Here is a 25,499-nt window from a genome sequence, read left to right as displayed (position 1 = left end):
TTGACAGTAATAGCTGAGTAGTCATGTTAACAAATATAGTTTTGTGCTTTTAAGGTAAACTTATTAGCCCTTAAGAAGAACTCAAAACAGTAGCAAAATTAGGGTTTGCATTCTTTGCCAGCTGAATAGGTTATCAACCAGACACTACAAGTAGTTTTATATTTCTGCATAATACATGGGTTATTAATATGTATTTTATATAGAAAAAGTGACTTATTTTGCCTTCAAGTACAAATCTCAGTGTAAAACAGTTTTAAGAAAACAAGAATCAAATACCTATTAAAGACATGTAAATTCCGCAGGGGACAGCAGAAAATGGTAACAGCTCCATTAGGAACTAATCAGTCGGTAAAATCAAAGGTGGCTTAATGAAACAACCTTTTTTAACGCTATATGGTTCTGCCGCCTACACACACAGCATGATTGATCAAAGCTTTTCAGAGGAAAAAAGAAGCGCCTGAAACAACTTCTAGCAAACTCCCAGATGAATTTTGCAAAGAAAGCACTCGATTACCGTCAGCGGAGCTACAATCTCAACTACGCTAACAAATAAGAACAGACATCTCAAGCCAGTTAAACACAGACAGTATCATTGCGTAGCAATCTACACCTTTAAGAGAGCAAGCTCCCTGGGAGAAGAGATCTTGGGTACTTTTATACCTACAAAGCAGGGAGTGCCCTAATCTAGAGAAACAACAGCCAGTCCTGTCATTCCAGAACTTTCAAATTCTTTAGGAAATTATAATAAAATTAGTTTAGCAGCCTGTAAAAGATTCCCAAATTAAAGACACAGGTAGCAGGGATGCAAATATTCAAACTAATTCTGATAGACACAGGTAGCAGGGATGCAAATATTCAAACTAATTCTGATTTAAAGATTTTTATTCTCTAAGCAAAGAGAGACTGCTGTATCAGCTGGCTCATGCCCCCAGTTGGATTCCTATAACCCGAGTCTCATATGCAACAATACAGGAAAAAGTGAACTCTCACCTTTCTTCTCTCTGGCAATCTGTCGCACTCCTTCTCTGAACTCAGAAAGAACTTGTAGGTATGGCATCACTGTAGATTCAACCTGCAGGATAATTATTTCTACAGTTAGCTAATCATAATTTAGATATAAAACATGTCCTTACCCACTTCATATATATGTGCTGGTAAATGGAACCTGACCCTCAGGGCTGATGTGTATCGATAAAAATTGTCATTGCTGCATTGATGTCAAAGGACGGATGATCCCTTGCATTAGCTGTCGATTTTCCTTTTGTGCAGGTACTTGTGAAGTTCTGCCTGCCTCTCCCCGTTCCTGTTTTGTCTCCTTTCAGTTACAGATATACCAGTTCCACAGGGTTATGCTATAAAGCAGCTAACTATAATGCAGTACAGGGATAAAAAACACCACCCAGACGAATTTGCTCCTTCATGTTCTGTGTTGCCTGCTTGGGTCACAGTGTTTGTCAGACGTAATACCAGGTGAAACTGATGTTAGGACTCATTTTCGTTAGAACACAGATCTGTTCCTCAGATGTTAGCTTATGCTAATCGTGTTTATTCCCAATACAGTGCAGCTGTCCGTATTCCTCACATGACTCCCTACCCTACAAAACATGGGGAGAGATTACTGTTCAATTGTTTCATGTATAAGTAAATGGTAGTTTTAAAAACTCACAGAAAAAATCCTGAGAATCCTGCTTTCAGTGGTAGTGAATAGCAACAGCAAACAGTTAGTGAACAGCAGTGAACAATTACAAGAACAACTACAGATCAGTGCTGTCTGCAGATGCTTTTCTGGAATCCCAAGAGGGGAAGCTAGGCACCCAGGAGACTGATTAAATTAAAAGTTTCATTAGTTTGGAGGGTGGGGGAGAAAAAGAAAAAACACACCCTCTTGTCTCCCCTACAGTCTCCCTGAGTCTTTCCAATCTGTTAAATCTCCATGACAAATTTCTTTGCAATTAACAGACAAGATAGTCTGTTATGCTCAAAAAGTGCCCATATGAAAGGAGCTGAGGGGCTCCACTAGAACTTTTCATAAATGTGAATACTATGCAATCACCTTCACAACTGGAACCATTGCTGACAAGTCTGGCAGAAGAAACAGGCTCTGGAAAGTGAGCAAGAGTCACACCTTCACTACCCCCTCTACACTGAGGCTAGCCAAACATCCAGATGAAGCGGTGTCAGGGAAGCATGCGCTGTCCCTGCTTTATCAGTCATTTAAGATTAAAAAATTTTTATTTCCAAAATAACTAACTTGATAGCAACGCTTAATTCATTTGGAAAATGAGACTACGGAACCTGAGGTTTTCTGAATTAAAATCTCTTCTATCCCCTTTCACGTAAATTACTGAGCCACAGTAATTAAGCTAGTTGTTCTGTCACAGCTTTTGAAGAGGATTATGCGTTTTGCTCCAATTTAGACAAAGAAAAAACAGGCCTTCTGTAATTAATGAGAAGTTTTTCAACCTTGAATGTCCACCTGGTAATTTCTCCAAAGAAAAATACGTATCTGCATGGAAGACTGAAAGAGGGTATAATATTTCATGAAACAGCCCCAACATTTGTGATATTATGCATCTTTATATTATAATGCTTAAACCCAGTAATGTCCTAGGTGATAAAAACAGAAGTTTCTTGTACATAACAGGTGTTAGCACAAGATTCTTCTGACAGCTGTGATAACAGGTGTTACCACAGGATTCTTTCTGCACAACATTCTTCTGACTCTACTATCCTCGGCAACGTCACTTTAAAGGAGAAAGGACTTAGCTTCCTGTACCAAGGTACTGCCCATCCTTCCATAAAGTGTTATCTGTTGTAAACACTGCCTGAATTAAGTGCTAAATACTAATTTAGTATTTTTCATTTTCCCTAAAAGGGTAAGTGTTCAGGTGCTGCCTGTCTCGATAATTCAAAATAATTCTGAGCTAAATTAAAATTCGCTATTGATGGGGTTTGGTATGAAATACTGAATATCTTTCATATTCTCTTTCTTGTATCATTACTGGAGATTTCCACAGCACAGTAATATAAGTATTTGCATGTGAAATTATCAGATGAGTGTTCATTCACATTCTTCAACCACAAGCAAGCTTTCCTCTTCCTTTCATTAATAAAAAGTTCAGATTTTTGTTACACTACAGATGTTTTAATTATTCCTTCTAAGAAGGAACAGAAATATATATAGTCACACCTTTGAATGCAGAAAAATACTTGAAAAACAGCACAGGCTTGTCCATGTCAGATTTTCCACATGAACAAAGACAGTAAAGTTGATAGCTTTCACATGGAGTTATTTCTCCTTCCTGCACCATGAAACATGACTGTTATTACAGTGCCCATCAGCACTTTCCTCAGGTATCTCCCAGGTATTTGCAGAAAAATTCTGCATCACATTGGAACTGCTGGGTGACCAAAGCAAAACAGCCTTCAAAAGCCAGATAAAACCTGTGGCTATAAAGGAGATCAGAAAAAAAGAGATTGAAATGCAGATAAAACTCCAGCAGCCTCCAGGTTGGTTTTTGGTGTACCACAAGGAAGTTTAATCGGTATAATTGTATTTTGAAACTACTTAACATACAAATACTTGTAATGAGTCTTTAGATGGTAGCATGTGCTGTCTGTAGTTAACGTGGTTTCTTAAACAGACTCATCATTCAGAAGACACGATAATTCTTTTTCTGGTTGCTATACAATTTGTCTCTCGTTAAGTTAAAGAAACCTATAAAAAACCCCAACTCTCATAAAAGAAAAATCCTGCTTCCTAAGCCAGTTAATTATTTTAGATTAAAATGTTAAAAGCAGAAAGGATATAAGTCTGCTACATATCAGTAATGTCATCACTTTACCTAACCTAACCTTTTCACAGGTCACAGGGTGATTTTGTATAGTGTACTTTGTCCTTCACTTACATTTATGTTTTGACTACTCCCTCCAACAGGAAAACCAATTGCGTCATCACTTTCTATGGCACCAAAAATCTGGTGAACAAAAAAACATAAAAAGAAAAAAGAAAAGATTGTATACGTCAGGTCACAGGCATGTGAAAACTAAGCAGAATTAACATGTGCTAGGGTTTTGAAGCCACCTAGTTCTCATTTAACCCACAATTTGCTGCTCTAATAAGAAGTTTTGGGTTTTAATTGATACAGAATACTAAGTATTTGCTTTCAGATTTAGCTTTAATCTGTCCGATTTGACACCCTGACTTCATATTTTTTCTACCATCTAATTTTCCTTGCATGTATTAGGGGTTCTCCACTATTCAACAAAACATTAGCTGAAATTAGAATGTAACATAAAGGACTTCACATTGTTCCTGCTGCAGCACGCACTGCAATCTGGGGTTGTTTTGGATGGGATGTGTGTGGAAGATCTCTAGTTTCCTACAAGATTTAAACAAAGACTGTACAGATCCCTACATACTTGAAAAATACAACAGTTATAATTGCACAGTGCAATAGCAACGTTACTACTTGCTATTACATACCTTTAGCATTTGAGTGAGATAGGAACTGATGTTTTCTAAAAGAAGTCTGTTTGGCATTTGTCTGGAAGATTTCTTTGCAGCAATATAGGAGTTACTCTGACTGACTAATGAACGCATTTCTTCTAAGACAGAGCGAGTGTCAATATTGTCACACAGTGCTTCATGAATTGCTGCCTTCTTGTCGTAAAAACTAAGAAGAAAAAGATTTTTTTTACTATTGATGTCAGAAGTATCTGCAGCCTACTCTGAAGAATCTCAGTTAGAAGAGTAAGGGAACCTAAAAGTGAGATAATCTTTTGTTGGTTCATAATTTTTATTTGAAGGAAAAACAGATGAGTGAGAAAAGGGCATTATGATGCTGCCAATTTGCTGCTACGGACAAAGGCAGGCAGGATAAGCTAACTGGCAACAACTATCCAAACAAAATTACATTAAACAGTTTTTCAGCAACCGGCCTTTTCATGCCGGTTTTTTTGAAGCAGTATAAATTGCTTATTTAGTACATTCTTGTGCTTAGTATTTGTTTTACAGTATTGCTCTCCTATCCCCTATGTACCAGCCAAGTATTCTGTTTAGTGTCTTTCCATCGACAAGCACCAATTTGGAAGGTAACTTACCACAAAGTGAAGTGTTATGAAGCTGCTACAAGCAGATACAAGGAATAAAGTAATGCAAACCTTTGCAATGTTCGTGAATAGGCATAATAAGTAATACAACATATTAAAGTACCATTTCATCACACTAGGAGTACTACTGTTTCAAACGTACTTTTTTCCAGAGAAAAGAGAATGAGAAGTGGTAGAGAAAGGAAAACAAAATTATCCCTGAAGCATACCTTCTGTTCCTTCCACTTCTTTGTCCCTTTCTTTTGTCCTCTCTATTACTTACTATCTTCCCCCTTTTTTTAAAACAGGGTTATCTCTACCAACCTGAAGTTGAAGATAATATTTTCAGAAGACATCCTTCTACAGTCAACATCTCTGTCCACAACAGTGAACTGAACTAGGAACAATTTTAGTACTGTAACATGAGATGCTTCTATTTAAATTTCACACATAATAGAAGTCACATAGGAAGCTGTTTGTATTACAAACAATAATGACAGCTTTGGTATAAAAACGAAAGACTGCAATGTTGATACCACTGTCTGTCTCAATAACACATTTTCGAACATTGGCACTCTGAGTTTTTGTGCTTTTAGTCAGGTTATTTAACTTCTGTTTGTCTCAGTTTGCTCACTGCACTTTGAAATGTGTAAAATACTATTTTCCCAGTTGTAACCACTGTGAATTATTGGTCATTTCTCAGACAGAAGGACAGCATTTCAAGTAGCGAAGAAAATGACAGATATTTAACAAAAAAATTCTCCTTCTCTTCACAGGGCAGTGAGGCATGCTGGTGTACTTAGCCTAAATGAAAGCGAAATTAACAATTTCATCTGTACTTCATAAAGGCGTTGCAAGATTAAATTCACTAGCTTGTATAGAGTTGGGTACTCAGTGGAAATGCTGCACTTATAATATCACTATATACATAGTAAGTCGTTTTGCAAGCAAAAAATTAAAACTCGTAGCTACACAATAGCTATTCACAGAGAAGTAGGAATGCTCCACTTACTTTTTGTTCAGCTCTGCTTCCTGATTTTCCCATTTCTGAAACTGGTCTGTTACATCAGTGGGAGCTCGAAGAATATCCTTCACATTTAAAAAGAACTCCTATCAAAGAAGAATATGGCTAAAAATCAGTTTATATTAGATACAACCAGCATTTACTACCAAAAAAGAGCATTATTTCTTAATTAGCCTCCTAAAGTTTTTAGTTCCAACGCTGTTTCAGCCAGGATCTACTGAATGTCTGTCAAAGCAAGGAAACCCACACATTTTGCATAACTCTAAATCACAGCTGGGCTGTAATTCAGCTCTGTCTCTTGGCTCTGCCACTGCATGATACGCTACAATACTCTAAACACCATGCTGCTCAAATACAAGACTATTTTTTAAAAGTCTAGGCAAGAGTTCTTATGGCAGATTTTAAAGTGTGTGGCTAACAATGGAAGCCGAAGAATAAAAATGGCTTTATAGCAAGGGCATCCAGCTTGGTGAAAAGTCATTTTCAGTTATTCCATGGCCTGAAGCAAACCATAAATGGTTTACATAAAAAGCAGAATAGCTTCAGCTAGAGAGACCAAGATCAACCATCTCAAAATGCTGTACAGCCTGCTTGTGGGAAACGTGGGTTTAAATCATGGTTCCAAAATAAGAAGGGAGAGGAACTGTGCCTGACCCCTCACATACGCCTGCAAGGCACAGAGACAAATGATCGATGTATGTGGTGAGGCGACAAGGTAGGAATGATGGTCTCTCTTCTCCTTTGGCTATATTTATATAAAGTCTGATCTGGTAGATGTGTTACAAGAGCGTCTGTTGGACTGAGTCCTATAAGCAAGCTGAACTGAGAAACTAATCTCGCGTGTAAGAGCCAAGCTGCTCAGAGATGTCAAAACCTGGAGAAAGCACCCGGCTGCAGAGGAATGCAGCTGTCTGTGGGATTTACCTAACTTGAACGTTCAATGGCAACTAAACAAATATTGTGACATCCCACCCCATGAATTCAGAAGGCAAACTCAGTTTCTGGATATGGCCTGTATATCCTTGGGTTCTATTCCTTGAAACACATATCACAACACAAAGCTTAGAGAGCTGGAGGAGGAATGGAAAGCTTACTTACATTCATAAACTTCTCATACTGAATAGCTGACTCCATGGTATTATTTGAATAATCCAGTGTATCCTTCCAAGAGTGCATGAGGAAAGCCAACCGTAACTGTCGTGCTATTAGGAGTTTCAAAATAAACAAGGAACATAATCATAATCTAAAGTATTTTTATGGCCTCCAATACTGCAGTGGCTAAGAACGTAATTTTTAATGATGTTACTGTCAATACATCTACCAAAAAAGCAAGAACGCTATTATCCATACAGATAATACCAACAAGGAACGGAAGAACAAGGAAGCTGTTCTCAAGTTAGCAAAGACGACAGACACCTGAGTTGAGCCATTTTTGGAAACTCCATTATGTGCCTGAATAATAAAACTACCACAGTCACCACTCAAACTACATCAAAAGCGTTCAAATTCCAAAGTAATTTTTACCTGTATGTTTCTTCAGTGCATCTTTTATGGTAATGAAATTCTTCAAAGATTTGGACATTTTACAGCCAGCAATTGTTAAGTGGCCAGTATGCAGAAAATACCGAACCCAGTGATCATTTTCAAAGTATGCCTGCAGCAAAAACAGAAACCCTGAAGACCCAACACTGCTTACTTATATACCAGCAAGTAGGATAATTCAAGAATAAAATCTGAGAACAAAAAAGCTATGCTTATACAAATCACACAAAGTTTTAAAACTTAATTGATGGATTTGTGTGAGCTGCAGTCAAAGCAAAGTGTGTTACTTTTTCAGCACTGAACTGAAGCCCAGTTTATTCACCTCAGACTGTGCCAGTTCATTGTCATGGTGGGGAAATCGGAGATCAAACCCTCCTCCGTGAATATCCATTGACTCTCCTAGAATGGATCCAGCCATAGCAGAACATTCAATGTGCCAACCGGGACGACCCTGTTAAGAAAAAGACATTACTTGGCTCCTAGTTAATTGTCTTTCTCTCCTGCTTATTCATCATTCCCTCATTGGTCTGCTGCTAAGCAGTTACACACCTGAGGAAAGGAGACAGTGTTACCAAGCAAAAAATATTTTTAATCTCACCTTCATAAAAGTATACTGTTGGCTTTAAAGATCAAACATGGTATATACATCTGTGACGCCTCGATTATCCTGCTTATTATTATTTTGAAAATTACATTGATATTTTTGATCACAAGGAGAAAAAGGGATATAGGAATTACTGCAGATAAAGCCTGTAGATACAGGACAAACGACCAGCAACAGCCATCCTGAGCCTGCATGCAGACTTCTGTTTAAGAAGCATCAGACAGATTGATACACTTTCTAATTTATTAAATGACCAGAGCAACAGAATCCATGATTGAATACAAGATCCCCATAATCTATACATTATTAATATGAGGTGAGGCAAAGTATTTGTGTAATGCTGTTTACTAAGGTGGATGTTATTTACTAAGGTGTAGAAGATCTAAATCCTGATTATAATGTCCTTACCTTTCCCCATGGAGAGTCCCATGAGGGCTCTCCTGGTTTGGAGGATTTCCACAAAGCAAAATCATTTGGAGAATGCTTCTCACTTAAGTGATCAGCTGAGATGCTCAGGTCACCTTTCAGAAGAGAAAATGTAAATATATACATTTTGTTTGAACACCAGCATTACTGATTTTTGGCCTTGCTGTACCTCACATACAGTGAAATAAATAAATAAATAAAATAAAATAAAATAAAAGAATTCAGCCCTCAAAATTCCTCATAATTAACCCCGATAGTTCTTCAGGGGTTTGATTAATGTGTTTACTGAGCATTTTGAGCTAAAAATGCTAAAAAACTAAAAAACAAATCTGTATTTGGATTTAGTTCAACGCCACGAGGTTTACAAGTAGAAAGAGTTCTCAGCACGAAAGAGGAACCCAAATATTTGTCATGAAATAGCCACAGCATGGTGTTGGAGAGCTTTCACCTGGCACGTGGAAGACCCAGCTTCAAGTCTTTCTTCCTCCTACTTTGAACCAGATGAACAGCCAAATAACTGAGCTGTAGTCAAATGATTGAGCTATTCACAATTCTGACCAAAAAACTCTCTCAAAGAAACAAACGAACTAAAAAACCCCCAAGCAATCCAAAACCACCCTAGAATTAACAACATTTCTTGGTATTTTCCAATTTAAAAGTTTCAGGAAAGTGTTGGCTCAAGCTACAAAACTTTGGAAGATAAATCTGTTGGTAAAGGAAGTGCAGCAGGTAAACTATTCAACCCTGACAGTGACTTTGATCCAAATGTCATTGAAGTCAGATGAAGAGATCAATACATCACCAGTTTATCCAGCAACTTAAGCAAATGTTATTTCCCCTTTTTACCTTCTCCCTCTTGAAGAGCTTTTTGATCACCTACAGCTTCAGGAACCAACTTGGCATAGGAGTGTTTTTCACTGGAATCAAACTTCATAGTATCAAAGTATACAGATCCATTGGACACATACCTGAGAAGTTAAAGTTCATTATTCAGCTAACTTTCTACCAAGACTTAACGGAATTTTATAACAAAAATCACTTCAGTTCTCTAGTGAAACTACATACAGTACGGTACTGCTCAGTATTGTAAAGATGACTTAGGTGAGCCTAAGTTTTAAGGCCTGTCCATAAAGGCTTCAGACAAATTGAAAGTCATAATAAAATTGATCAAAGGGAAAACAACTAACATCTTTTGTTAAACTCTTAAGAGGCGAGACATTAAATAACAGTCCCAGGAGAAGAAATATTTACAGTACCTCTGGACCCTTTCAATATTTTGGAATAATATAATATGAATCATGTCTGTTTCGCAGTCATTTTGTCCCCCTTTACTTTGCTAACTTTGCCCCACTACAGCCATAATAAAAACTCTGACACAAAGGTACGTCCATAATAAAAACTCTGATACAAACGTTAAGTTTCAGGGCTAACAGAAATGCTGATAATTCAGTGCCAACAATTTTGAACTGCTGCCCCCCTTTTTAAAGAGAATTTTAAAATGTAGGTTTAAAAAGAGAAATTATGGCAATCTGAATCACAGGTTTGCTTTTTTTCAAAATAAAAATACATCACGTAGAAAAATTGAGGCAATTAATAGAAAGAGAACTCAAAACTTTCAGATGGGCATCTGTCATGATACTTAAGAACTTCCAGAATATTAGCTTGATATTCACAAATATTAGACAATAGCAGAAAAAAAGTTCATTATTACTTTTTTCCTTTTAAACTTCTGTTACTTAAAACTGATTTCTAGCCTTCTACTCAGGCATCCATTTCTGAAATGCCTTGTTGAAGGCCAGGAGTCAAACACAGTTAAAATGAATGGGACTTTGACTATTTTAATGAATGAGGATTTAATCCTATAAATTTAATAACTAACTTCTCTCTTTGTAAAGACATCAAAAGTACAGAATAGCACATTTTCATCAGGTGATAAATAACAGGTCTTTTGCAAAGGAACCTGAAGTTCCTTTATTTGATGAAACACTACTTCTGGAAAAGACTAGTACTGCATATGAAAACAGAGGAAACAGTTCACAGTTCAGTGTTGAAAGCAATCATTCCAGCTCTAGTACAGTACAAGTGGACAACAAAAGCATCCAGTGGCAAACTTACCCGTAACCATTATCCACAATTTTTTTCACAAAATCCACAATTTCTGGCACATATTCACTAACTCGCGTTAAAACATCTGGAGGTAAAACCTATAGATAAAAAGTAGAATTTCATATTTATATAGATACGTATAAATTATGTAAACAAAATATTTACATAAAACGTGTTTGAGATATATACAAGAATAAATATAAATATATATATGCAAATAGACACTAAATATTTATATTATACACTGGTTTAAAACTGGCTCAAAAGCAAGTGACACTAAGACTCCTATTTCAAGCTTTCTGAAACAATGTGCTGTGTCCTCTGCCTTTACGGCAATGTTAATAACAAACCACTGCAGGAGATGTCAGCTCTTCCACCTTCTGCACTTCTGACAGAACAGGCAATAAGCGCCTCTGATTTGCAGGTAAATTAAATAAACCTCCACTGATCTGTACCATTGCATATTACACGGCATTTCACCTGTAACAGACAAATCTGTCCTTGATTGTTATCATCATGTAATTTCTTAGTGGCTGAAGACCGGTAAGCAGTCGAATCTGAATGCTGAGGCTGGCAGGGCTGTCTTGTGCAGCTAACAGAGTCGATCTCACACTTCTTGGATCAGTTTATGATTATAAGCCTATGCTACACCAAGGGCAAGGGATGGAACGCAGACATCAAATGCAGACATCAAACTTGATCACCAGTTAACTGGCTCTAGTAACACACACAATGGATTTAAGATTGTTGGGATGGAAACAGAACAGGTGCTAGCTTAACCGCTACATATTCACATTAAAAGAGGTACTTTAGCAATAAGGCTGTAATACGAGGTTTTTGAAAGCTATTGAAGTAGCTAAATTGTATTCTAGGTATTACGATGCATGGCACGCACGCTTGTAGAACAGAAAACAGTTTGTATACTCACGTTGAGTGCTTCCATATCTTTATGAAATTCTCCTTCCCAGAATTTGGGGAGCTTTGAGAATATGGAATTATCAGTCACCTGACTGCCAAATTTTGTGTCCAACCAGTCAGACAGCAAATCTTTGGCTTCTTCCAATAGTATCTATTAAACAATAATGATAAGTGCAACCAATCAAAGACTTGTGCTGTTTAGACTTCAGAAAGATCTTACTCTGACCAGAGAGGTTTGCTTAAGGAAGACAACACTTGGCTATGAATACAGAATAATTTTGCTTCTACCAGATTTTTACCGTACCGCCCTTCCGAAATATGGATGAAACAAACAGAGGAAGGAAGATAAACTGCTAAGCGATATCTGTTTTCATATCAATTACTTAAATAGGTATGTGGGACCTGCAGTTAAATCGCATCATCTCTTCCCCCCATTACTACCAGACAGTCTAGCAAAAGATTTACTGTGTACATTGCTAAAAAGTGTTTGAAAGACAGATTTGAACATCAGCAAGGATACACTTCAGTTAAAAGATGACGTTTTTTTACAATAGGATATAGCCCAGAAGGTGCAATTGCTTAGATTTTAGTTGTTTTTAAAATTCTGTTAGGTCAGTATATATTTTTACAGAAGCACTGGAGGGCTTTTGTAAAGATAATTCAGAGAGTCTTCTCACGAAGGAGCACATACTCTATGCTTTCTACAGTAATTATCACAAATATTCTGAAAGCAAGAAAAGATGAAAGTAGAAACCAATTACTAAAAGAGAGTAGTTATACTGGGTGACTTGATTACTGGGACAGTACCAAAGCCCAATAAAGGCAACAAGATTATTGTCACTAGATGTAATGGTCTTTGGATAAAAATTATCCTTAGCGTAATTTTTTTGGATGTATTTTCTTCTCTGGTCAGAGACGGAAACAACTATGTAGAAAACTCCCACTAGTATTGGAACGTGATAAATGCATGTTCAGTAATTTATACTGAAATTAATTCATCAAGACAAATAAGTCTAAGAGTAAATCTAAATATGTGCAAGAGAAAAAAACCCATGGGAAAGGAAAAAATAACTGACTTACTATTCACAGTGGAAGGAATAATAATAATAAAAAAAAGTAATTGATAAAAACAGCACCTGAAAACTATATAGTTGAATTCAAGGATCGAATTTCCTCTACTGAATGCAAAGTAGTAAAAAGTCCTCAGCCATACAATTCCTCTATTTATGAATACAAATTTCCATAATGTCTCAGGGAATTACTACAAGCAAAATATTTTTTAAACCCCTAACAATTATAAGCCAGATATATTTAAAAAGGAGCTCAAACTGACCTCATGACATCTCTTGATCTCTTCTGCAGGGTGTTTTGCTTGCACAGCTTCTTGTAGAGGGTCAAAAGCAGACTTCACTGCATTTTGAATTCTTTCTAACATTTGCTTTTTATCTGGGTCTGTTGTTTCATTTAATTTAACTGAAAAAAGCTACAAGTAAAAAAAGAATTAGAAAAGTTAGAAAGCAACTTGCAGTACAGTAGCGCTCTGTTCTATACAAAATACGTTATCTTTGCCACATAGTATCTTGCTAGTGACAATACATCATGCCACATAAAAAGCTTTGGTATCAGACTACTGAAACGTACTCTTCATCAGAAATAAAGGTGAAGTCAAAAAAATTTAGTTCACATCTGAATTCAGTTTTTCAGAAAGACTTTATGAATTACTACATCATCATTACCGTTGTTTATTAATTTTCATTTTCCATGCAGCTGATCACCTTAATTACACAGCTGATTATCACAAATCTGAAAAGGAGAAGCTTTAATACGAAACCGCTATGCATAGGGAGTATGTCAGGCAATGACAGTTGGACAAAATGTCCAGGCTTCCTATTCCCAGGCCTGTGTTCAATGCATTAGACTGACAATCTTTGTGATCTGTAATCCTAATAATCACCTGCCCCCACCTTCAGTCCAGCATACACAATTTATTAAATCCCTAAAGCTTTGGAGACTTTTTGCTCTTTCCAAGGCCATCAATGCTACGAAAGAGAAATCTTTAAAAGATTATGGTATCACTGTTTAAAAACTGTTTTTAAGGGTTATTTTTAAAGTTTTAATTTTAACACACAAATGTTGAAATGCTTTTTGAGCTTTTTCCCCAATACCCCAACAACAATTTGATACATGCACTCACAAACAAGTTATATGGATGTAAAAATCGGACATTCTTTTTACATGGATATTTCCTGTCAATTCTAAAACAATGGAAAAATCAAAATGATGTGCAGTTCCAATAATATTTCTGTGTGGTACCAGTTCAATAGAATAACTGAAACAAGCAGAAAGTTTAAGGAGGTAGCAAAGTCAGAGGCATTTTTTAGATGCTTTGTTACATTATTGAGTAAGAACTTAAGACACCAACGGGGATTAAATACCATGCCCACCTCTGAGGCAGTTTTAACATCTTCAAGTAGCTGATCTGGTGCTGATTTGTTTGCTCTATACCGTTCAAAAAGGTAATTCTGTCTTGCTCTCTTGATGATCTACAAAGCAGAAACATGAAAATATTTTTGTGAAGTGACACATAGTTATACAAAGTGCAAATAAAATCTATTACATACCAAAGGCATTTCAGAATCCCGATAAATTTAACAGGCTGTAAGAATTTCATGTAGTAATACAAATTAAACACATCGTACACAGTCAACAGAGTCAATCTGGTATCTCAACAACAGGCAAATAAAATGTTATCTTTGAAAAATGCTTGGTCTTCATTATTTCTGATAACATTCATTTACATACAAGAATACAGGCTTTGCTACCATAGGAACACTAAAAAACTGAGAAACATCAATGACTGTGTACAAAATGTATGTCTAAGTTAATAAGTGTAAGATTTATCTTGGCTTATCAAACAGCAATTACATATGACTCTCTGAATTCCATGCTCAAAGTACAGTATTTTACATCACAATTTTAAAAGACCTTACCTTATCATCAATATCTGTAATATTCATACAATAGAAAATGTCATATTTAAAATAATCCCTCAAGATTCTTCTCAGGATGTCAAATGAGATGTATGACCTAAAATCACAAAAGATATAGGAGTGTTTTTAGCAAACACCTCAAGCCTGTTTCTATTCTATTCGCAAACTACTTTAATCTCAGAGTCAGTTATTTTACAGCAGTTTTAATTTTCCTTCACCTACTAGTAAGTTTTTAATCACACAATGACAAAATATTACAACATGTTTTTAATCTTACATCTCAAGCATTGAGTCTAACACGACTGTTTTCTAATAATACACTCATCTAAATAAAGTACCTTTTTCTATTAACCTTTTGCTTCCGATAGACACTGTTATTACCTATATCAAAATAAGTACCTGGCATGTCCCATGTGAGAAGCATCATAAACTGTCGGACCACAGCAATACCACAAAACTTTTCTTCCATTCTGAGGCTGAAATATTTCCTTAATTGAAAGGGAAGGTACAACGATCAGAAGAAATTGAAGGCATGATATCAGGCCAGTAACACCACATTTGGAGATTAGAACATGAAAACACGGATTATAATTACAAAAAAGGAAGAGTTACTCCACTCCCAGTTTTACTGTAAAAAAAGGTCACCACTAGCTTTGTCATGTAAGAGAGGTAACAGAGTATGGCTGCTTATTTATCTGCACTCTTATCAAGTAAGGTATCAGATTACAAAGATTCAGACTAGGCAAGGTAATATTCAAGCTGTGTTTGTGAAAGGAAAGATCACGCTTTCTTCCCCACTGAAAAAGGTTACAGAGTAACACACACTTTGATACTACATCCCATATAACCTTAGTATTCTTAGTATTTCGTCTCTTTCCCAAAGAAGACCACAAAAAGTTTTACCACTTTATATTACATAATATAATTGGCAAGATATTTTCTTTTTTTTTTTTTTTTTTTTTTTACACAGACACCTAAAGAAAGAAACTGTGATTTTATCTGTTCACATTGCTTGTACTTATGTGTATTACAGTTTAACCCCTGGCTATTTTGCATGATGGTAACTTGCAATTGGGAACTATATATTAGGCAATATCCACATATATACACACGTTTGTAGTACATGTATATTTATTGTTTATATTATAACATCTGCCCAGCAAACACACTTGACTGACACAGCATCTCGCATGTGCTTGCTAACATTCCACACCATACAACACAGAAACCTGTCTGCTGATAGGGTAAAGCTTCAGAAACAAACATTTGATGACTCCGCTATTTGTGTTTCTATGGAAATCTCGGCTTTTCTTTCATTTAGTCACCTTGTTGCGAGTCAGGCTGTTGTAGAGGCAGAGCCTAGAATGTTTTGTCCCTTCAGGGGGAGACCAGGGAGGCTGCACACGCTTGCCTTTACCTAAGGAGAAAAGTAGTTTAAAGAGAATTGAAAAGATGCTTTCCACAAACAGATCTGTAATATAACATTTTCTCCTTATCATGTCATTATTTCCAAAGAAAAAACCCACATACAATTAGACAAAGCAGCTCCAATCCCAGTAGTCCAACTACTTTGTTAATGCTTCCTACAAAGCTACTAAACCCAAAATAAATTATTCCAATCTAGTTTATTTTCTACTCCCTGACTTGCTACTCCTATTAACTTTCAATCCAAGTAACAGGAAGGAAAAGTCTATAAAAGTAAGCGCATGCAATTCCGTTAAAGCATTAACAAAAGCTTTGAAGTTTAATGAATTATTAATAAAGTGTTATAACAGTCCTGGGCTTTCTGCAACGCCACTGATTTTACCGTGACGGCATATCACAGATCTCATACAGAATTTGCACGAAGTCTCCAGAGAACAGTCTCTAGAGCCAATATTGACAGAGTATGTGTACTCAGCGTGAGAGGGAGGGGAGAGGGAAAGGTTTAGAAAGAACCTCCGCTTTTTATCCTGCATGTTGCTATGTACACAAAGCATTTTTGAACACACTCATTTACCACAAATATGCTCTAATTCAGCAAGAAGCTAAATTTTGCCATTAAAGAGTGCAGATAAAACCCAGGGTAATATTAGCGACAATATTCTTGCATTTTTAACTTTTAAATTTTTAAGAAGCAACATGGTTGTTAAACTCATGTTTTTTTCATGAGTGTGTCATCTGTTGAAGATCTGCACTTTGCTATACACAAAGCTGCTCGCAGCTGTAATAATATTAAACTAATTATCACATTAACTAGGAATGAAAGCAAACCAGGAAATTAAAAAATACAGCAGGGTTGCCAGCTTAATAATACACACAGCACTGTCTTTAGGAATTCTCATGGTATGCATTTTAACTGCAATTAAAATATTATAAAAACTATTTGTTTTGACAACAAAATTTGCCTTCTGATCCTGTGTGTCAGGGTGCTCTTCACTTACTCCGTTTCCCCCAATATCTTCATATGAATATTATGGCTGAAAACCTTCAAGTAATGTAAATATTCATGGTATAAAAAAATTTAATCTCTTTATCTTCCTTGTTGGAATAACTGCCTAAACGTGAAAAAAATATATTAACTGCAGTACTTTGTCTCACAAATGGACTCCGCTTTATCTCCCTGTTATGGATCCACGGAAATATGTGTTTATTCTAAAGGTTTAATTGCATGTGGTACTCCTGGACGGAACACTTAAAGAGCAGTCTATCCATAACACAGACCATACAGTAAGGTATGGATTTGTTTACTCTGATTTACAAAGATTATGCTGCCATGCTTAATTGTGGCTAACATTCCCCTCAGGGAAAGAAGCCTATGTGGGTTAGTCTAATAAGAGATAGATCTGTAAAGCTTTATTTACTTACAACCACACTAAACATAAGAAAAAAACCAGATACTGCACCCTGAAGTTCTCAGCTTGCGAATTAGGTGTCACGTTGTATCTGCTATACAGACACCACGGGCAAAGTAAAAGACATACTGTTTAGTCTGTTCAAATATGTCTGTCAGCTGCCCTCTTCCCCCTGGCTGAACTGCAGTTCATTTGCTCCAATCCACCCCTGGAGCTCTCTGACACACCCAAGAAAACACTGATAAAATACCCAAGGTCTAAGATGTGTGGCAGAGTCACGTCATTTTCATAGTGAACACTGCAGAATACCATTTCAGGAGTCCTGATTCGTATGCACAGATGATGAAGATAATAAGACATAACCCTTCAGAAAAAGAGATTAACATGAAAGGTTTCATGGACCAGAAACCAGAGACAGTTTCTCTTATTGTTCCGCCCTGATCCATGAAAGTCTGCAGGCAAAGTGTAGTTAGTGGCATGAATCTGCTCTCAGAGCCAGCAGTACAGCCGAGATCCCTTCGCTGTTGAAGGGCAATCAATAATAACCACCACAAATGCGTGCAGGCGCACACAGGTATACAGAATCTACTCGCAGCAGCCCGATTTTAACTGCTGCTCTGCTAGGAACTGAGAACACATTTGATGAGAGGTTGTGAGAATGGCACTGGAGTAATATTAGTCAACAACCATCAGCAAAGATGACGGACATTATGCATTCATTTGTAGGTATTGCAAGCACTATACAACAGCTCTGCTGTTATTATCATTATTATTATTATTTCATGACTCCCTGAGCAAGGATCTCACTATAAAGCAATTATATTAGACTAGCTCATTGGAAAACAACTCAGGAGAGTGATGCAGCTCCCAGAAATGCCAACACCCATGCTTACACAGTGTCCTAGATTAACTGGTTAGCATTTCCTCAAATCACCAGCAATGCCACGGTTAAAAAAGAAGCCCAAATATTCTTTTTGAAATTCAGCGTTAATAACAATTGTAAGAGGCAGTATTGAGTTTACTTTATTATGAATTTGTATATTATACAACAACTATTTAGTTACCCTTGCAGGAAAAAAAGAAAGCGGACTGAGCCAATCCTGCTATTTTAGGGAAGAAGCCAAAACCCACACAGCCTTTTACAATCCAGCAGCTAGCTTTTGAAAGAAAATACACACAATCGAATTCTGTACACTGAGGAATTTTAAAATCAAAGAAATGTGGAAACAGAGCTTAAACATTCCAATAGGTCATATCAATTATGCAGTAACTGTACGCAAGAAGAATTTTATGACCTTGAATACAAGTCAATATGGTAAATTTTAAAGCGTGCAAGAAAGTATGAAAGGGAACTTCTAGGAATTCCCAGCAATAAAAACCAATACAATGTCAGCTAGTCTATAACCTGCCCACCAGTTTAATATTACTCACTTGTTTGAAGTTTACAAGGCTCATTTTTTTCACTGCTGCCATCATAGATTGCTTCTATGTGTCTGTACCACCGGACAACATGGATATACTGGTCCACAGGTGGCCCCGAAAACTTTCTGAATACCTCCACATCTGCATGTGAAAATGTGAACCCCTGGATATAACTACGAGTGCTCAGGTACTCGTTCAAAGCCTTCACCCTGGCTTCCTCTTCACTAATGCTCAGAATAAAACTGTAGCTGGAAGCTGTAAAGAGAGGCACAGGATATTTGGTCAGCATTGAAAGAAGGAGGAGATCCCATGACCAAAATATATCCTTACACTATACATCTCCCCCTTTAAATTAGCTCTGACAACTGACAAGAAATGCAGAGAAAAATGTATTTAATACAAGGTACTGAATAAATATGTTTCCTATTAATAGATTATGTTCATGCTGTGGTAATTTTTTTGGAGACATTTTACAAAGAGTAATAAGGACAAAAGCACCGGTCCTTTTCATGAAGAAATACTATCTACTTGAAACCGGAGAAAATTCATACACAGCAAACCTAATCAGTCTGTCTTTTCCACATTTCCAAAACACTCATCCTGCAAATACTTAAATATGATTAATTTTATATGCTATGGATAGGCTGTCAATAGGTCTACTGAAGCTGGGCATAATTAAATCTTTGCAGGACTGGGGCCCACATGCAAGCTCCCAGCGTGATGCTCGGTTACTCCTACTTGCTTTAGCAACTCAAAACTTCAGCTGTTGCTGTACCTTCCCGTATTTCTCCTGTGCCACTTCCTCTCCTCAGACATATGAACAATATTTAAAATGAGTAAGATCTACACAAATTAACAGAAAGAATATTAGATCATGCTCCTCCGTCACAATGTTTTATTTCCATGATTTATTTGGTAAATCAGGGGTTCAATTAGGTCTCATCTTTGCAAATCCAGGGATGTTGAGGAAGCAGTGGAAGAGTTCTGTGACTTGGTGGGGATGCTCACAGTAACTGCAAGCCCTCCTCAAGTCAGTGGGTACAAAGCACTGCAGAGGCTATGGCATCTGGACTAGCGCCGACATTAGATAAACCTAGCATTCATATTTTCCTACAAGGATTCAACAATTGTAACTCCGTTCACATTCAAAGTACTGTATAACACGAAGTATAACAGCTAAGCCGAGACCCTGCTTAGGTAGTCAGCCAAGAAAGTAATTTAAGATGTTGTCAAGGTCATAGCGCAATCAAGTGAGAGAGCCAGTATGAGAACACCTGTTCCTGCTCCCAAACTCTGACAGAGACCACTACCACAACCGTTGTTCTTACACTGCTACAAACATCTCCTGCACAAGTAGCTCCCAAAGCATTGGAGGTGCTCACAGACTAACGCTTTTGGAAAGGGAAGGATGAAAGGAGATGGGGAAGCGATGGCTATGAGAGGATGTGAGGGACTGCAGAATTAAGAAGTTTTTCAGAATATTATCAGTTAAGACTTTATGAGCAGCTCATTTCCTATATAAAATCAGTTACTAAAATGTTCTAAAGGAACACAGGATGACAGGGAAATGGCAGCTAGGTACCAAGTGTGGTTGTGTTTGACTCAAGTATAAATGAGACACAGTGGCACACCAGTAGAACTAATAAAAAAGATCAGTGATTTAAAAAATATTAATAAAAGGTCACGAAGATATTTAAAATTCATACACAAAATCAAAGTCAGATTCACATTCTTCACAGATTCAATTCTTCTCCAGGGCTATCCATGTAACTGTTCAGTATAAACAAAGAGTAACAAATAATGGTTTGTAACTAGACGTTACGGGCTCGCCTTACTCAGCTGAATATGATTCAGCTTCAGCTCACATAGTTGATTTTACTATAAACTTTTCAGGCTCCTAAATATTTACTGATGTTTATCATCATAGAACTTCATATGTTGATGCACATGAATTAGTTTGAAATAGTTATGTGCATTAACTATGGAAACCTAAGACACAAGTCTTCCTTGAATGTGAATTTTGTATCCAGGAATCATATGAGGGAGAAGGCAAAAAAAAAAAATATTACAAGAATGATCTGAGTAGAAATTAAACTATATCTCAAAGAAAAGATCTTTAAAGATCTATCGCAAGGAAAGCAACATTCAATTTGCTAAGGATTATTAGGGTTATTACAACCATTATTCACACACCAGGCTGCTAATGGGAGGCAAGTCAGTATATCTGAAAAAATGTAAGTGCTTTCCAACCACATCTGCAAACCCATCTAAAAGGGGAGTTGCACAAACCTACACATAAATACAACAAAGATGACAGAACTCACACCAGCTAGTTTTGGTAAGGAGAGATGGCAAATACTGCCTGCAAATGTAGGTACCAGCTCAGCCCTGATAAGCAAAGCAACCAAAATTACTTTGAGCAATCTTGGCACACACATTAATACTTGAAATTACGAAGTTTGACGTTATGTCTAGTTGCAAGAGCAACAGCAGACTTGAAAGTGTAATACATCAAAGAAACCAGTTAGCCCAGGGGACCTAAGAGGCGGATGTCTTTATGTTGAGACCAGTCACTGACTCAAATTGAGCCCAAACTCACGTCCGTGACTGCACACCACAGCAAGTGCAGTACAGCATGAACACACCTGAACAGCTGTTGGCAGGATTTCTCAGGGCACAGAAGCAGCCGGGCTGCTGCAGTCTCAAGCTCCCAGCAGGCTCACTGTACCAGTACAAGTTTCCCACACTGGTTTGACAGGCTGCGTTGAGCTACAAATTTCCTTTCCTAGACTGACAGCTACTTTTCAAACCATGACAGCTAGCTTAAAGCTAGCATGGATGTGTTCTACTCTCTGCTGTGGCCAGATGCAGAGAAACAAGCAAATTTGCTGTGTTTGAGAGAGTACTGAGTGATCAGTGCAATTCTGCAACACCGCTGAGCATCCTATTTCGGTACATACGGGACAAAATCATTCTCACTTCTGGCATTCTTGAGTAGCTCCAAACTGGACTGAATTAACAAAACAAAAGCTCTTCTTCTGAAGCGAAGGATGCTCTCCTGGGAAGAAAGAATGAATATGGTAATACTGTCTTTTGGAAAGCAGTATACCAGAGGGCCATCTCTTTTCAAGTAAAAGTTTTTAATCGGTCAAAACTATCTTCACATAAAAGTCTGTTCCAATTTAATTTATATCACTACTAAAAATAAGAGTAGTAAATCTACTTGTTTAAATCTACTTGTTTAAATCAGTCTTGTTTTCTTGTGAATTATATTCTGCACCCTTAGTCTTGTCATCGTGTCTCACAATGCCTTGAATTCATCACACACTCCCACTGAAATATTTCCTGGTATCTCCCAAGTGCTCCATCTCTTCCTCCCATGCACTTCACTATCCCCATCCTCCCGTACAGCCCCAACACATCTTTGCTCAGGCTGCCAAGTGGATACAAGAGGCAGCCCACTGTCAAACGTAATTAATACCAATCGAAGCATTAAAAAACTGTTGAGGGAGAAGTGCCAATGGACGTATATAGGTCTGACCTGTTCTACCCTTGTTGCTTTAGGAAACGAGGCTAAGAAATAGCCCTTCCCTCTGACTGCGATGTTTTTCCCCTCCCAAAACAGAAAAATGACAGTTGCTCCTACTCAATTGCATTACTAAGTGTCTTCTTGACAACAGAAGCACATAAAGTATTACAGAGCTGCTGTGTAACGCTAGATGTTAACTCATGTGAATGGAATGATCCACAGACACCAAATCATATCACTCAAGAGCAACTCTGTTCAGAAAACAAACACCGAGCATGAGTATTGGAGAGGTAGCAAAATAACCTTGAAAAATCATAGATAATGTAACACTCCGCCCACATTAAAAAGTTGTTTCAAAAGAATTCCACTGTAGACATTATTTAAAACAGTTCTTTCACAATAATTGCCAGTGTATCATCTCTTTGGGCAATATAATTGTCACACATTCTTCTTCCCATGCATTTGGGAATTTGTAAGACTGCAGCAACACACAGACTCAAAGGTATTAAGACTGCTTCTACATTTTATTTGCCCATTAAATACCTTTTGAAGTTTAATGTATAACCCACACAGTATCAAATTTGATGTAAATTTTTCACTTTTATTAACTTGAAAAGAAAAACCTCTGTTCCTTGAAGGTGTTAACAGCAAAGTAAATACAGAAAAGCCATAAAGTAGGCAGTAAGCTGACACAAAAACGGATTTACTTTGCTTCGGGGAAAATCAAGTTTCCTGGGCTTCCCTGAACCTGCTAACCTTGTCAGTCATAATTAGATGACAACTGAAATGTTCCAGGATTTCTGCAGATGCATTCTCTGAGGAAAAATCTTAGATGTTTCTGAATATTTTAAAACGTCATTTCTCTTCCAACTTGGATTTCACAGATTTAAAACTACTCATAAAATATAAGCGTAACAGGTCTCATTATTAACACAGCTCAAACCCGGCCATTTATCGTTCTGGCTGGCCACTCTGATAGCTTTGGAAGCAAGTCCAACTGTCTGCCCAGCCAAGAGGAATTACACATTTCCATAAAACATTCAGAAGAACTGAACCAACGCAGCTATCCCATCCATGCAAGACACAGCACACACACAGCAAGACAAAGGACTTTCCAAAACTCACACATGAGGATCAAGAGGCTTTGAGCAGAGCAGGGATTTTTAAGACCGTCATCTCCCACCAAGGAAGAGCTTAACAGTCCCAGTCACTTTAGCCCTGGAAGTTTCGCTTCTACTTCTCCTGAACTGAAACTAAATGTAACAGTTTCAGTAAAAAGCAAATACTATTTGCCCAACAATAAATGTAACTAAAAACTGTCTTGAAGGACACCTCAACTGAGCCTTTGGTGGTTCCTCCTCCCAACCTTAACTAAGATACTGAAAATGTCTGAAAAAGTCAGTCCCCTAACAGCAATAAATGTTTCTGGACTCCCTTAGACAGGAATGTTACTTGTGATGGATAAAGAGCAAAGTACTTTTTGGTAACGAAGAAAAAGGTGCAAAATCTTTGAATCTACAGATGTTTAACTGGAATGACAAAAATTTCCAACCCCTTACCTACCATGATGGTATTTCATACCTGTATGACTGGTAATCCAAGTTTCCATTTGCTACAGTAGCGCCAAAAATTATAGGACTACCCTGGCCCTCCTTCCATATGGAAGGGCATAGTCTAACCCATCATTAAAACATGACCACACAAAAAAATCTGGAAAAGTCAAAAAGTTCAGACATGAGTTCAAGGGAGGCCACCGATGACTAGGAAAGGCAGCAAGGAAGGCAGAGGCTTCTTTTTGCTGTTCTCTGCCCTGCTATCCCCCGCTGCCGTGCTCCTTCCCGGAGCAGGGGGCCGCGACCGGCACCGACCGAGCGGGGTGGCAGCCGCCGCCCGCCGCCCTGAGCCCACCAGGCTGGCGAACCGCTGCTTCCTCGCTCCGGGACCGGGAAGCTCCCGGTTTTTTTCCGCAGATCGCCGTGTGCCATCATTAACCTTTACACTGGCGGCGAGGCACGATGCGGGTCGCCTCCCCCGGCCTCGCAGGGCACCGGCGGTACCGGCCTAAGAGGCGCAACCGCCCCCCGCCGCCCCGCGCGCTGCCTACGTGTCACCCGCCGCCGAGGGACACCGGTGACCTCCCCGGCGGCAGGCGCCGGTTCCACAGCTCGCCCCCGCCCCCAGCACGTCGCGACGGCTGCCGGCCTGGCACCTCGGGGGCTCCCCCCGGCACAGCCTCGCGGGAGCTGCGGGGCGCCCCGCCGCCGCCCGCCCCGGGGAACGCGCAGGGCAGGCCGCCGGGACGACGGCCCCAGGCCCCCCGCCGCCATTTCCCGCTCCGCCGCTCCAGCAGCAGCGACGGGGCGGCGGGCCGGCTGCTCGCCCCTCGCCCACCGCCGCGGCGCCCGCCCGACGGCGTGACAGCGGCAGAGCCGCGGCGCCAACCACCACCGCGCCGCGCCAGCCCCGGAGGACGCCCCGCCGCGCCCCGCCAGGCCTCCTCGGCGCCGGTCACCGACCTACCCTGCTCGGCGGCGGGCGCTGCCATCCTGCTGCCTCCTGCCCTCGCTCGCGAGCTGATGCAACAGCGCGCCCGGAAGCGGCGCCCGCCCCGCCCGCCCGACGCTACTTCCGACGGGCGCCCCGCGTCACCGCGGCAACGGCGCAGCGCCGCCCGCCGCCCCCCGGGCGGGCCGCCCCCGCCGCGCCCCCGGCGAGGCCCCGCAGCCGGCGCCGGTTCTGGCCCAGCCGGGCTTTTATTGCCGTACTACAAACGCGACGCCCCCGGCGCGCCCGCGCCACACGCAGCGCGGTAGCTCCGCAGTCCGAAGCGCCGCCGCCCCCGGCCCTCGGCTGGCGGCACCGCGCGGCTCGGGAGGCCTCAGCGAGTAACACCAGCCGCGGCGGCGCCCTGCGCCGAGGTGAGGAGGGCATCGCTTCCACGCCATCGCCTTTGCCCGCCGCTTGCCGATGTCCTCATTTACAGGAAGGCCGTAGACATACACACATGTACACA

General features: G+C 39.2%; 1 protein-coding gene across 2 annotated transcripts in view; it reads right to left on the bottom strand.

Moving 5' to 3' along the window:
• The window catches only part of CARS1 (cysteinyl-tRNA synthetase 1), a 34,483-nt gene extending 9,385 nt beyond the window's left edge, over positions 1-25,098 (bottom strand). The window contains exons 1-18 of one of the 2 annotated variants that reach the window (XM_040608019.1): positions 25,007-25,092; positions 18,967-19,212; positions 16,027-16,118; positions 15,101-15,189; positions 14,702-14,798; positions 14,156-14,254; positions 13,045-13,194; positions 11,722-11,862; positions 10,803-10,891; positions 9,534-9,655; positions 8,670-8,782; positions 7,980-8,108; positions 7,640-7,769; positions 7,214-7,317; positions 6,104-6,201; positions 4,487-4,676; positions 3,909-3,977; positions 991-1,072 (exon numbers count right to left, since the gene is read on the bottom strand). In XM_040608019.1, coding sequence (XP_040463953.1) covers positions 991-1,072; positions 3,909-3,977; positions 4,487-4,676; positions 6,104-6,201; positions 7,214-7,317; positions 7,640-7,769; positions 7,980-8,108; positions 8,670-8,782; positions 9,534-9,655; positions 10,803-10,891; positions 11,722-11,862; positions 13,045-13,194; positions 14,156-14,254; positions 14,702-14,798; positions 15,101-15,189; positions 16,027-16,118; positions 18,967-19,212; positions 25,007-25,031 — 2,065 coding nt within the window. In that variant the 5' untranslated portion in view covers positions 25,032-25,092. Of the gene's footprint in view, positions 1-990; positions 1,073-3,908; positions 3,978-4,486; positions 4,677-6,103; positions 6,202-7,213; positions 7,318-7,639; positions 7,770-7,979; positions 8,109-8,669; positions 8,783-9,533; positions 9,656-10,802; positions 10,892-11,721; positions 11,863-13,044; positions 13,195-14,155; positions 14,255-14,701; positions 14,799-15,100; positions 15,190-16,026; positions 16,119-18,966; positions 19,213-25,006 lie in introns of both variants that reach the window. The other variant, XM_040608020.1, reaches the window with a different exon arrangement.
• Positions 25,099-25,499: the final 401 nt, after the last annotated feature.

This window comes from Falco naumanni, chromosome 10, assembly GCF_017639655.2.
Source record: "Falco naumanni isolate bFalNau1 chromosome 10, bFalNau1.pat, whole genome shotgun sequence".
NCBI lineage: Eukaryota > Metazoa > Chordata > Aves > Falconiformes > Falconidae > Falco > Falco naumanni.
Note: the sequence above shows the minus strand (reverse complement) of the source record. Positions and strands in the feature narration are given on the sequence as shown.